The 13,022-nt window shown below is 42.7% G+C and overlaps 1 protein-coding gene across 1 annotated transcript; it reads left to right on the top strand.

The window, feature by feature from the left end:
* The first annotated feature begins 4,790 nt into the window (after positions 1–4,790).
* On the top strand, positions 4,791–12,307 carry LOC136551310 (zinc finger protein VAR3, chloroplastic-like). Its single transcript, XM_066542878.1, has 5 exons — positions 4,791–5,422; positions 7,221–7,338; positions 9,811–10,163; positions 10,247–10,345; positions 10,833–12,307. Exons 1-5 carry the CDS (start codon positions 4,791–4,793, stop codon positions 12,025–12,027), a joined length of 2,397 nt encoding a protein of 798 aa, XP_066398975.1. The 3' UTR covers positions 12,028–12,307.
* Positions 12,308–13,022: the final 715 nt, after the last annotated feature.

Genomic DNA, 13,022 nt, shown 5'->3' with positions numbered 1-13,022 from the left:
CAACAGAGAGGCGCCCAACTCTTCCATATCCTCCTCCAGGGAGCAAATTTAATAGTTCCTACAAAAAATGCAGCATAGGCCGACTTGCTGCTATATACTCCATTCTGTGAGAGTTTCCATATTATTTGATCTGGAACTTCTTGCTGCAAGACAACTCCCTCAACATGATCCCAAATCTGAAGATATTCCAATATAACCTGAACTGAGAGAGTACCCTTGATGTCTATAGCCCAACTTCGATTGACAAGAGCTTGTGCAACTATCCGTCTTCTAGTTATCCTTTTAGGGATGGCCTTGAATAGGTTGGGAGCCACTTCCTCTATAGTTTGTCCATCAATCCACTTGTCTTTCCAAAAGAGGGTGGAAGCACCATTTCCCACAATATGGTCGACTGCCATCTTGAACAATGACTCGGCATTATGAGGAACCTGAATTTGGAATCCAGCCCAAGGCCAGGAAAGATCCATTTTTTGAGCCCACAACCATCTAACCCATAGTGCCCAGCCAAGGGTTTCTAGATTAGGAATCCCCAATCCTCCATACTCGAGAGGCCGTTGTACTCTTTCCCATGACACCAAACAATTGCCCCCATTGGCTTGTTCCTGACCCTTCTAAAGAAATCCCCTTCTCCTCTTGTCAATGGCTTTTAACACCCACTTTGGTAGATTGAGAGCCATCATGGAATAGATGGGAGTGGCCGATAGAACCGCCTTGACCATTACCAACCGACCTGCTCTGTTCATTAGGGATGCCTTCCAACTAGGCAAGTGATCAGCCACTTTGTCAATCAAGGGCAATAGCACTTCCTTGGTGGGTTTGTTGATGGACAGAGGCAGCCCAAGGTAAGTGCAAGGGAATTCCTTAACTGAACAAGATAGAAGTTCAGCAGTGATACTTAATTCATTCTCGGAGCAATGAATGGGAGAGATGGAGCTTTTCACCAGATTAGTATGGAGTCCAGACGCATGACCAAATAGGTCCAGGATGTTTTTGATCACCAGCAGATCAGTTCTCCCCGGCCTAAGGAAAATGACAGCATCATCAGCAAAACAGGATACCCTATGCCGAGCATGTTGGACAGCAAGTGGCAAAAGCAAATCCTCTCTCGCCGCGTACTCCACTAGAGAGTCAAGCACATCCATGACTAGAATGAAGAGCATGGGGGAGAGTGGATCACCCTGCCATAGGCCTCGACTATGAAGAATAGAATCTCCAGGCTCCCCATTCACCAACACTCGAGTGGACGAAGTTGATAGAATTAAACTGATCATGTCCTGCCATTTTTGCCCAAAACCCAACTGTCTCATTACCTCCAAGAGAAAGGACCATGAAACTGAATAGAATGCCTTGGAAATATCCAACTTTAGTAGAATATGGGCCTCTTTCTTCTTGTGCAAAGATTTCACCATTTGTTGGACAAACAGGAAGTTATCATGAATATTTCTTCCCCTGACAAATGCGCTCTGATTATTTGAAGCCATAGAAGGCAGCAGTGGAGCAAGCCGGTTGGCCAAAACTTTTGTTACTAATTTGGCAAAACTGTGAATCAAACTTATAGGCCGATAATCCTTGACATGCAGAGCGTCCATCTTTTTGGGCAACAGGGTGATGAAAGCAGAGTTAAGTAGTCTAAATTTGAACACATGCCCTCGATGTATAGAATGGAAAGCAGCCAGCAAGTCACTTTTGATAATATTCCAGCAAGACTTATAGAAATGACTTGTAAAACCATCTGGTCCCGGTGCTTTATCAAGGGGCAAATCGCTGATGGTTGCCCATACTTCCTCTTCTGTGAATGGGTCCTCTAGGGAGGATAGGTTCGTAGGCTGTACGCCAATCTCATGAAGATTAATTGAGAAATTCCGCTCTTCCGTCGTACCAAGCAACTTGTCATAAAAATTTAGGACTGCTTCCTGTTTGTCTTCTTAGGAAGTAACCAGCCGGTCCTCTACTTGCAACTTTGCAATAAAATTCTTCTTCTTTCTGAAGCGAGCTTTCTGGTGGAAAAACAATGTGTTTGCATCACCTTCCCGAAGGTAAAGGATCCTTGAACATAGACGGGCGATGGTTCATTCAAGGGAGGCCAAACCAAGGCAATGGAGCTTGAGCTTCTTGCGCAACCATTCCTCATTAGCAGATAGCTCATGAGAGTCCCTTGCAATCTCAAGCCGATGAATAATCTCCTTGGCCATTTCTATCTGCAACTTAATGTTCCCAACCTTCCTTTGACCCCACTTTTGAAGACCCCTGCTAAGGCGTTGTAGCTTGAAAAAGAGGCGCTCCACTGCACAGTTGTTTGCACAGGAGCCTCCCAATTCTGCTGCACCGCCTCCAAAAAACCTGGAACCTAATTGATGAAACCCTAAGTACTAACCTAGTTTATCAAGTGATCATGAGATAGGTAGCACATTTCAAGTGGTGAAGCAAATGAAGATCATAGCATGATAATGATGATGCCATGATGATGATCAAGTGCTTGGACTTGGAAAGAAGAAAGAGAAAAATAAAAAGCTCGAGGCAAAGGTATAAACCATATGAGCTATTTTGTTTTGGTGATCAAGACACTTAGAGAGTGTGATCACATTTAGGTTTGATAGCCGTACTATTAAGAGGAGTGAAACTTATATCGAAATGCGGTTATCAAAGTGCCACTAGATGCTCTAACTCATTGCACATGCATTTAGGATCTAGTGGAATGCTAACACCCTTGAAAATATTTATGAAAATATGCTAACACATGTGCATAAGGTGATACACTTCGTGGTTGGCACATTTGAACAAGGGTGAAGAAGTTAGAGGTGAAAAGGAGTTAGTCTCGCTGGTCACAAGGTGACTGGACGCTGGGTCTTGGACTGACCGGACGCTGAGGTCCAGTGTCCGGTCCTATTGTCGGGTAGCGCAGAGAAATGTCACTGAGTGACCGGACGCTGGCAGGGTCCGGTCAAGCATGAGCGGACACGTCCGATCGAAGAAATACGTTTCTAGAACCTTACTAGAAACGACTGAACGCTGGAGGCTGAGCGTCCGGTCAGTTTGTGCGCTGCGTCCGGTCAACTGATGACCGTTGAAATCTGATGAACAGTATTTGAAGCAGGGGACATATGGCGTGTATCATATGACCTAACGCTGAGGGCCAGCGTCCGGTCGATCGGACCGGAGCATTCGGTCACCCCGCATTGTGCCTAGTGAAGGGGTACAACGACTGTATTTCGTGGGGGCTTCTATTTAAGCCCCATGGCCGGTTGAAGCTCACACCTTTGGCAATTTTCATTGACATAGCAAACTTGTGAGCTTAGCCAAAGTCCTCCCACTCATCTCCATCATTGATTCATCATCTTTATGAGATTGGGAGAGAATCCAAGTGCATTGCTTGAGTGATTGCATCTAGAGGCACTTGGTGTTCGTGTTTCGCTGCGGATTTCGCTTGTTACTCTTGGTGGTTGCCGCCATCTAGACGGCTTGGAGCAGTAAGGATAGTCGAGCGGAGGGTGGTGTTTGTCTCCGGCTCTGATCGTGGTGATTGTGAGGGGTTCTTGACCTTTCCCCGGCGGAGAGCCAAAATGTACTCTAGTGGATTGCTCATGGCTTGTGTGATCCTTATCTTGTGTTGGTTGTGCGGCACTCTATTGAGGGTTTGGCGTGTGAAGCCAATTAGCGCGTGAACCTCCAAGTGAGTGAATCGCCACAACGAGGACTAGTTTGCCGGCAAGCAAGTGAACCTTAGTAAAAATCATTATGTTCATCATTGATTCCTAGATGATTGGTCTTCATTGTTATTCATCCTTATAATTGATTGGTTCCTTCATCTACACGGCGGTATAACCTTCTTAATCACTATCTTTACATTACCGCAAACTAGTTGTTAAGCTCTTTAGTGTAGCTAGTTGTGAGAGCTTGCTTGTTTGGTTGGTGTGGCTCTTTAGTTAGCCTTTGAGAGCACACTAACATAGGGTAGTGTCATAGCTATTGTGTGAATAGATACTATCTAAACTAGAATTATGGTAGATGGCTTGTATTTTGAGTAGGCTAGTGCAACACTTGCTTCGCTTTATAATTGTCTAACCTTTTTGTTAAGTGTTGTTGTAGAAATTTTTATTAGGCTATTTACCCCCCTCTAGCCATTAGGACCTTTCAACCTCGCGTTAACCCGGGCCTTGCTCGCGCGGCTACTGCTGGGAGCTTGCGCGGCCGCCGGGCAAGGGCGTGGCAGTTGTGGAGACGGTGGTGATGGTGTCCGGTGGACGGATGGAGGTGGAGGGGGCGGCAGTTGGACAAGGTCGGACTCCATGGTGGCAAATTCTACGGTGATGATGATGCCACACAACCAAGTCGGCCACAGAGGATCGGAGGAGAGAGTGAAACAACCGGTAAAATGATTGGCTTAATTTTTAGCTAGGTTCCTCCGAGAAATAATGTATTGTGGAGAATAGTTTGTAGTTGTAGCCTATTCGCTTGCTGGTAAACGATCGTAAATTTTCCGCCGGGAACAATGTTTTTTTCTCATACTAAACCAGCCAATAGTAAATAATCCACGATCGTTTACGTCCTCCCGAACAGGCGAGTAGAGTCTTGTGTCACAGAAACTACTGAATAGTTTCTGCATTGTGACTGCACTGACCATCGTCACCGTGAACAACGTACTTTTTTAGAAAGTGGCAACAGTTAATTTCCAGTTTGACCTATGGCCTAAGTAGAAAAAAATGATTAATGAAATTGCCGTTCATGGTCGCTCTGTCTAAAAGACTGACTGAGGGTTTTGACCGGAATCCCAAAACCCAATGCTCTCACATATGGCCTGCCATAGCCCACTGCTGTTTCTCCGCCGCCGGCGCGGCGTCCCCACCCCCTCGTACCTCCTCGTCCTCCTCCGCCACCGCCCCTTCGCCTCCTCTCCCTCCCCACCCCCACCCCCCTCGTCCGCCTCCTCTAAGCCGCCCGCCCTCTCCGCCCGCCTCTCCTTCGTCTTCGACCAGCTCGACGCCCTCGACCGCTCCCGCTCCTCCGAGCTCTCGGCCCGCGACGCCGCCCTCCGCCGCATCCAGTCCTGGCGCCGCCCCGCGCCGCCGCCTGATGCAGAGCCGGGCCCGGAGCCGGAGTCGGGGCCGGATGGTCATAAGGAAGCTGCTCCGGTGGCGGCATCTGCTGATGAGGTGGGGAGGATGAGCATGGAGGAGGTGCTGCGGAGGGAGGTGGAGCTGGTGCACCCCTGGCCCGAATGGATCGAACTGATGGAGCGGCTTGCTCAGCAGAGGTACTTCGACCTGGGGCGGGCCTGTGGTGCCGATGAGAGCTCCATGGCCGCCGCGGTGCCCTTGGACCTCTCAGAGGTCAGTGAGGAGGCGGGGTTCGACTTCTCCAGAGACTGGACTACTGTCAAAAACGCCTGCATGAACTTTGGCCGAGATCGGTTCGACATCCTCAAGTATGGTTATTGCTCCTGAGGTTGAATTTAGTTCCTGTCTTCAACGATCGATACCCAAAACACAAGACCCATTTCACGTTTGGATAGCGCTACACTTAAAGGGTTCAATACCCATTTTTATTCTTCTCCAACAACAAGATCCAAAGAGAACCCTTTCTGCAAATGGGTCTCCAGGAGAGAGGATACTCAGATTTGGGTTATACCTCTCTTGGCACCTAAAATGGTTCTTCTATATATAGGTAGTTAGGTACTCTGTTGGAGGCTATAGGTATTGTGTTGGAGACCTATTTTGAGTTTGGGTCACCTTATAAGACAGCCAGTTACATGATATGGGTTTCTAATTCGTTAGGTTGCTGTAGCCAGATTTTTTTTTTTTTTTGCCTGTGTCATGGTCAAATCAGGGTCTAAAAGTTAAAAGGTACTCTCTCGGCTAGAAAAGAAAATTCTAGTACAGTACCAAGTTAAAGCATGAGTTTGACTAACTATATGTAAAAAAAATATCAATATTTTTGATATCAAATAAGTATCATTATATTTGTCATGAGATATATTTTCATAGTATACCTATTTGGTGTCATAAACGCTAATATTTTTACTTATATATTTGGTTAAATTTTAGATACTTCAACAAAGAATGCACCTGGAATTGCATTCTTTTTGGGACGGAGGTAGTAGGTACTAAGATAATTCTAGGCCATAGATTTTGATTCAGTTTGCTGCCATTCCAACATTGCATACTATTAAGCCATTCCAATGTTGCATACTATTGAGGGGAGACTATTCTAGTTTCTGAGAAACCTGGCATTATCTGGATCTTTCTTTAGAGCTGTCAAGTGCAAGCTCCATAAAGTTTGAATGCAGGATTGATGAATATTTCTACATCATAGCCATCAGAAATGGATTGTTGCATGTTTCCCCCCTAGTTTCATGCTACGAAGTTATCACTGTTGTAGAAACTAGATGATTACCTTGTGAGTGCATCCAACTTTTTCATTGCTGTAAGTGGGTAATGACGATGCATCCTGTCATTGTTATTCCTTGGTATGCACAATAGATATTTTAAGTTGCATTGAAACTTTGGGAAGCTTCCCTTACAGTTATTGCTAAACCTGGAAAGTCAGAATGCAAATATTTGAGGTTAACTTTTAAAATTCATCGTTCCTATATTTTTATAGCATACTAAGAGCAAGTACAATAATGAGCTTATAGCCAAGCAAATGCTGATGTGGAGGAGAGAAGTGAAGAGAGAGAGGAGAGCTTGGCTCTCATGCAAGCAACAAGCTAGGCACGGGAGCCTATGCAGTGGTGGACCCAGACATCAAGTGAATGTGGGGAGGATTAGGAAAGAGAAGGTGGGACATGGGTAAAAGTAGCAATAAAAAAGTTTTTTATAGACAGTTAAGTGACTACTATTGTATAGCTTGTCTCTTACAACTTGGCTAATAGCCAAACATTTGGCTCTATTATTGAACTTTCTCTAATGGTCTTGTGATTCTTTTGACTAGGAGTAATCACTATATCCATCCAAAATTAGATATTGATTCCTTACACAGAATGTTTTCTTGTGAATCCATGACTGAAGCACATGAAAATGTGAGAATATGTAATGACCATACATGTGAATATTGTTGTTTTGCCTCATCAAAAGTAGTAAAAGGATCAGAGTCAGAAATCAGAAAAGGGTTATTATTATTGCAGCAGTCATTTGGACAATTTTGTAGATAGATCGTAGGTGCGAAAAATGAACAAATGATAGTTGTACTAGTAATCATGTAATTGGTTCTTAAATCTTATGCAGATCATTGCCTAGGAAGGATCTTCAGATATTGGTCGGCCATGGGTGCCCTAGCATGGATGCAAAAGTGGTGTTTTCTGCAAAACTGATAAGAAAACGTGTACATCTTGATGAGGGTGATGTAAGTTGCATATTCTAAACCAAAATTTGTTTCTAAATGCCCGAAAATTCACATGTCATCATTTTGTGTTATGTGTGCTGACTTGTATGATTGTATCTATTCCACCATGTTCTCCAGTTGTCATTGTAGCTATGACTAGTACCAAAGAAACACTCTCTGAGAGTCCATTTTCTTGTTTAATTATTTGATTACAATATATAGTTTTCCTTCTCTCTCTTCTCCCTTTTTTGCCGGTGATTCGTGTTGGGTTTCAAGTCTAGACTTCACTAACCTGCTTGAGACAAAAGGGCTTTGTTGGTTTTTGTTGCTGTTGATATAATACATATATTGAGTTTATGAGGGATATACTTGATGTCTCACATTTGACAATACCATGGCACAACAATTGTGTACTCTGGGAGTACATAGACTTCTATTCTTTCGGTCCACCTGCACTTCGCAAACGCAATTTATTTGCTTGTGCTGATTCCAGTATGAAGTAATTGAATCTGGTAGCTCCCCATTTGGGGAAGTCAAATAACTTTAAATTTCATTAGTATATGTTTTTGTTGTGCTAGTATATTTTAACATCAACTCATTCAGTTGCCTATGCCCTGTCCATGTGCTGCTGTAGCATTGATGAAACAGTCAACGTACCCACTAGATAAACTTAAATTGATGAAAACCTGAAATACAATAGCTAAGGCTCTATTTGGAAAATGGGATTTTTTTCCTGTTCCCTGTGTTTTTAGTGTGAAAATGAACTGATTACTGTGATGTTCCTGTGTTTCAATGGGGCCCTAAGTCTGAAAATACTTCATTCTTGTGGTTTACTTATAGTCCATCCTTCCTTGGTTGTAGCTTAGCCCCAAGCCACCATGATCTGGTCATGGTAACAGGAATCTGAAGCAAGTTTACATGAAATAACAAAAGCTAAATGGTTTTGATACCAAATTGTTATGTCCTGATTCATCTGTCAGATAGTCAATGATCTATGAGTTAGATGAAACAGAGACAAAAGATAATTTGAACCAGAAAAAGATTGCTTTGATATGAAAAGTTTGGATTATGTTATCTGCTTCTCACGTTGAACTGGTACAATATGTGGTAGACTATGTTGGAAATGATGCTAGGCAGGAAGCTGGTTTTGCCTAACGTCCAGTTGACCCAGCGTACAGGATGGGGAGGAGAGGGACGACGAGGAGGGGTGTTGTGGGTGGCTTAAACATATTGCCTTTGTTGTACCTCCAGTTGCTTCCTTTTCTTCTTCTGGGACCATACCTGTTCTTAGCTGCTCTCTTCGTGTTTTCTGCCTCCCATTGTCTCTTCCCCGGGGTATTTCTACATCACCCCTTTGCAGACTATCTGTTCCTTATGCCGGTCGCATCATGTTCTTCTCGCTCCTCGTCACCCAACTTGATCAAAAGCTTTACAGAAGGGTGCTGCATAGCATTCTGAAGCCACCTAGGCTGCTTCCAAGAACACATTTGGAACATGGTGTTATACAAACTAAAATTGTTAGAGTTAACAGATATGATAGAATGCTTAACCTTTGATGATTTTTCATCCTTGCTTCATAAAATCAAACATTTTCATTTACTTCTAGCTGTACTGCTGTAGTAAGGTCGTTACATAATTAATACAATCTAAAGAATGTGTGCTAAACGATCTTGGTTTTTTACACCCGGGCATCTGATACCATGTAGAGAATAGCGAAACACCTCACACCCCTTGGGTTGGGTGGCTTCCATATATATAGTCACAAGTGACTTCACAAGTAAGCTATACACAATTAGACCCCTAGATACATACTCCCTCCGTTCCAAATTATAAGTTGCTTTGACTTTTTTGGTTCATCCATTTTGCTATGTATCTAGACATATTATTATATCTAGATGCATAGCAAAATAGATGTACCATAAAAGTCAAAGCGACTTATAATTTGGAACGGAGGGAGTACATATCTAACAATGAAAATGGCAGATGTTTGTCTATCCGAATTGCTTTCTACCTTGTCTGGTGTGTGCCTTCTTTTTTGTTTCAATGTCATTTTTACTCTAATGCTTGATAGCTTTTGTTTCCTTCTCTCATACTTATTTTATGTAGCCCTTCTCATATAAGTTCATGCATTTATAATGGGGTTTCCATTACAGTTTAGCCTTCTCAAAAAATCTAAATACTTGTGATTTACACAGATTATTTGTATTGTATTTTCTCATGCAGATAAATCTTATCAGATGTCAAATCTATACTTACTTAGCTAATGCCTTTCTTGCTATTCATCACATTTTTTTCCTAGCTAGTGCACTACTTTTTATACAGCTTATGGAGTTCAGTGTAGCATTGTAAGCAATAATCAACGGAGGGTGTGAGTGCCAGGGCATATAATTTATCAGTCCACTCTTAGATGCAATGCCTAAGTGAACATCAAACATTGTATTTTGTTGGAAAATCTGACCCTCTGGTTTCCTTATTTTTGCTTCTAATTTGCAGGTATGTAGTTCTTGTAATTTACGAAATGTATGCACGAGGGGCTATATCCTTACACGTAAAGAAGATGAAGCTCGGACTCTTGATGTTATGCGCATTTTGTTGATCTATGGTTTTGATCACGTAAAGGAAACTGTAGAGAACAAACCTCTGCTCAAATTAAAATCTTTGAAGACTGCTGTTCGGAAATTGATACATGAGATTGTCAAGTTCAGTGCTGTTCCTATTGATCCTAATCTCCCACCCCCTGTAATAAGGAAGCCTCCTCCTAAAGTGAAGCAACCACCTCCCCCACCAAAGAAGCGAGTGGGGCGTGATGATGTTGAGATGAAGAAAGGAGATTGGCTCTGCCCTAAGTAATTTTGCCACTTGCCTCTGATTTATGGAACCTTGTTGACTTGAGAAATACTATTCTTACTTCCTGGGGTCTATTTTGCAGGTGTGATTTCATGAATTTTGCAAAAAACACTGTTTGCTTGCAGTGTGATGCTAAGCGTCCCAAAAGGCAACTCCTCCCTGGAGAGTGGGAATGCCCTCGGTAAGCATACTCATAGGAATTCTGTTTTGATGTCTATTTTTTCTGTCCTATTCTGCCGTAATTATATACATGTGGCATCGCACACTGCACTAACCCCTTCACTTTTCATCATGTTTTGTTGCATTCTTGTTTGCTACTCATACATAGTTGTGAAGAAACAAATTGATATCTTGGATCGGTATATTTCCTGGCTGCTGGCGCATTCTGTAGTAACTTTATTGAATGAACAATGCATATTTGTATTCATGTTTGCACTGTGTGTTGTCTGTAATCGAACACAGTTATGATTTATGAACAAGAATGACTTGGTATCTAAAAACTAAGATTTCTAAGAAGGTTCTCCATGCCATCTTATGTTTCTGAAGAGGTGAAACTTGAGGAATATGTAAACAGAAATAGCACACTCATTCCAGTGATTCATGAATCAATTTGTTATGTGCTGTTGTTGTCTTTGCTTACAGGCTGACTCGTGTCCGTGAAATTTCAGGTGCAATTTCTTGAACTATAGGCGGAATATGTCATGTTTCCATTGTGAACATGACCGTCCTGCAGATGAGTACTCCAACAGCCAAATGGAAGCAAAGCAATCTGCACTGCGGAAAAGATTGGAAAGACCTCCACGCAAGCCTGATGTTTCTAGTGCATGGAACTTTGATTTTGATGATAACGAGTCAGATGGTGCAGATGTTGCTGCATTTGAGTTTGCTGATTCATCTAAGGCAAGGGAGAGCTCATCAGCAGACAGCATGTCTTATAGAGGTGCTTCTAAGGGCTCCGAGGATGAGGAATTTAGAATGGCTGAAACAATGACTACAGGACGAGGGAATAAGTTCTCAGAAAGAGATAGCTTGCCATCTTCAAGAAATGGTTTTGATGATTTTGATGATGAAGAGGATGACATTGACAGTTATGAACTTGACTTGTCAAAAGGTAGTCAGACAGGTGGAGTGTCAAGGATGAGTTATTCAGATCTTGAGAATGCTTCTGATTCAGAAGGTTTTAGTGAAATTGATAATAATAGAGAGTCCACATATGACAACAGTAGAGAGTCCAGATATGATAATAGTAGAGAGTCCAGATATGATAATAGAGAGTCCAGATATGCAGCCAAGGATGAGGATGAATTTGAGGATCACCCTTCCCTGAGATCGACTCATCTTGCTGATTCCTGGCATAAAACCAGAGGTCGGAGTGGTTCAAATAACTATAGAAAGGCATCTTTCAGATCAGAGAGTGATGATGGGATCAATTCTGATCTGGACGAGGACATTGACAAAGGTTTTAGAAATAATGGAAGCCATAGTCAGGGAAGTCCTAACAGAGCTTCTGTTAGGCACAATGCACTTGCCTACAGTGACGATGAACCATTTTCTGATGATGTGGATTCTGGTATGGTTGATCGGTTCCAGTCTAGGCAGACTAAGTCTTCCATGAACATCAAGGATGACTTCCGTGACACAAGACGTAACTTGAATGGAAGACGGTCTAGTGGGGACCGTTATGGTAGAACAGAACGGAATGACCGGTTCAACGATTTTGATATGCACCGTGGCGGTTCCTTGGATAAGAGTCGCAGAACTAGGGGTAATCAGCTAGATAGTGGTTCAAGAGGTTTACAAAGAAATGTAAGAAGAAATTGGGATAGAAGTGGTGGCTTTGACGGCAGGCACTCGGGCGTTTAAATATTAGATATGAATATAACAAAAGCTGTATCATAAGTATCCAAATGGTGACCAGTGAGCGCCAAAGTTCCTATATGGTTGAAATGAATGGGTTTTTGGATTTGCAGATTCCTTTACGTTAGTCATCTCTTTGGGTTCACCAACAGTTGCAGTCTGTTAAGACATGTTGTTACATTGTTAAAGTCACATGGGGCCTGGCCGGCACCATGTAGTCTGTTAAAGTCATGTTGTTTCATTGTCACCTTCTGAGCCGGCAATAAAGTTCAATTTGCCTTGTGAAAAATGCAACATAATGGCAGGCATTTACTGTTATTTTATCCTTTTGTGTTTTGATTCTGTGAATTGGGCTTTACACTTAGCACAGTATATAAATTATGGATCTACTTTATGCATATGGGTATTTCAATCCAGCTGAGTATGGCGCTCATGATTCCACCATGGGTTCATGACCAATTGACCATCTTCCATGATGCTACTTCTTGCTTAGGATGGGTTCCATGGGCTACTGGGAGCATGTTATGGAGGTTATTATTTTGTTTGCATTTTCATTCATAGGTTGGAACCCAACCCTTACCCAATCCAACCTATATCAAATTATTTTTTCCCCAAAATACATCCCATGTCATGCTTTTAACGTGTGTTTGGTTTTGGTGTTGGAGTGGGTTGGGCTCAGTTTTTAGGCCTTGTTCGCTTCGCTGAAAAAATCAGCCGAAACACTGTTTCGGTTGATTTATTATGAGAGAAAAATACTGTTCCGGCTGAAAAAATAAGCTAAAAATGTACGAATTATAAGACAAGCGAACATGGCCTTAAGGTGTTTGGTTGGGAGTTTGGTTCAACCTAGGAGGGGAATATTCTGTGCAGTAGGTTGAGTTCAACCTAGGAGAGGAATCAACCTAGGAGGGGAATATTCTGTGCAGTAGGTTGGGTTCAACCTAGGAGAGGAATGTTCTGTGCAGATGTGGGTTCAACCCAACCCAATTCAACCTGCCAAC

Source organism: Miscanthus floridulus, chromosome 4 (genome assembly GCF_019320115.1).
Source record: "Miscanthus floridulus cultivar M001 chromosome 4, ASM1932011v1, whole genome shotgun sequence".
In the NCBI taxonomy this organism is placed as follows: Eukaryota; Viridiplantae; Streptophyta; class Magnoliopsida; order Poales; family Poaceae; genus Miscanthus; species Miscanthus floridulus.
The sequence above is the reverse complement of the archived record's forward strand: the minus strand, read 5'-3'. Positions and strand labels throughout refer to the sequence as shown.

Coding starts and splice junctions, on each gene's coding strand:
- LOC136551310 (XM_066542878.1), top strand. CDS start 4,791: ATGGCCTGCCATAGCCCACTGCTGTTTCTCCGCCGCCGGCGCGGCGTC. Junction 5,423..7,220: donor GATCGGTTCGACATCCTCAA/GTATGGTTATTG, acceptor AATCTTATGCAG/ATCATTGCCTAGGAAGGATC. Junction 10,346..10,832: donor GGAGAGTGGGAATGCCCTCG/GTAAGCATACTC, acceptor GTGAAATTTCAG/GTGCAATTTCTTGAACTATA.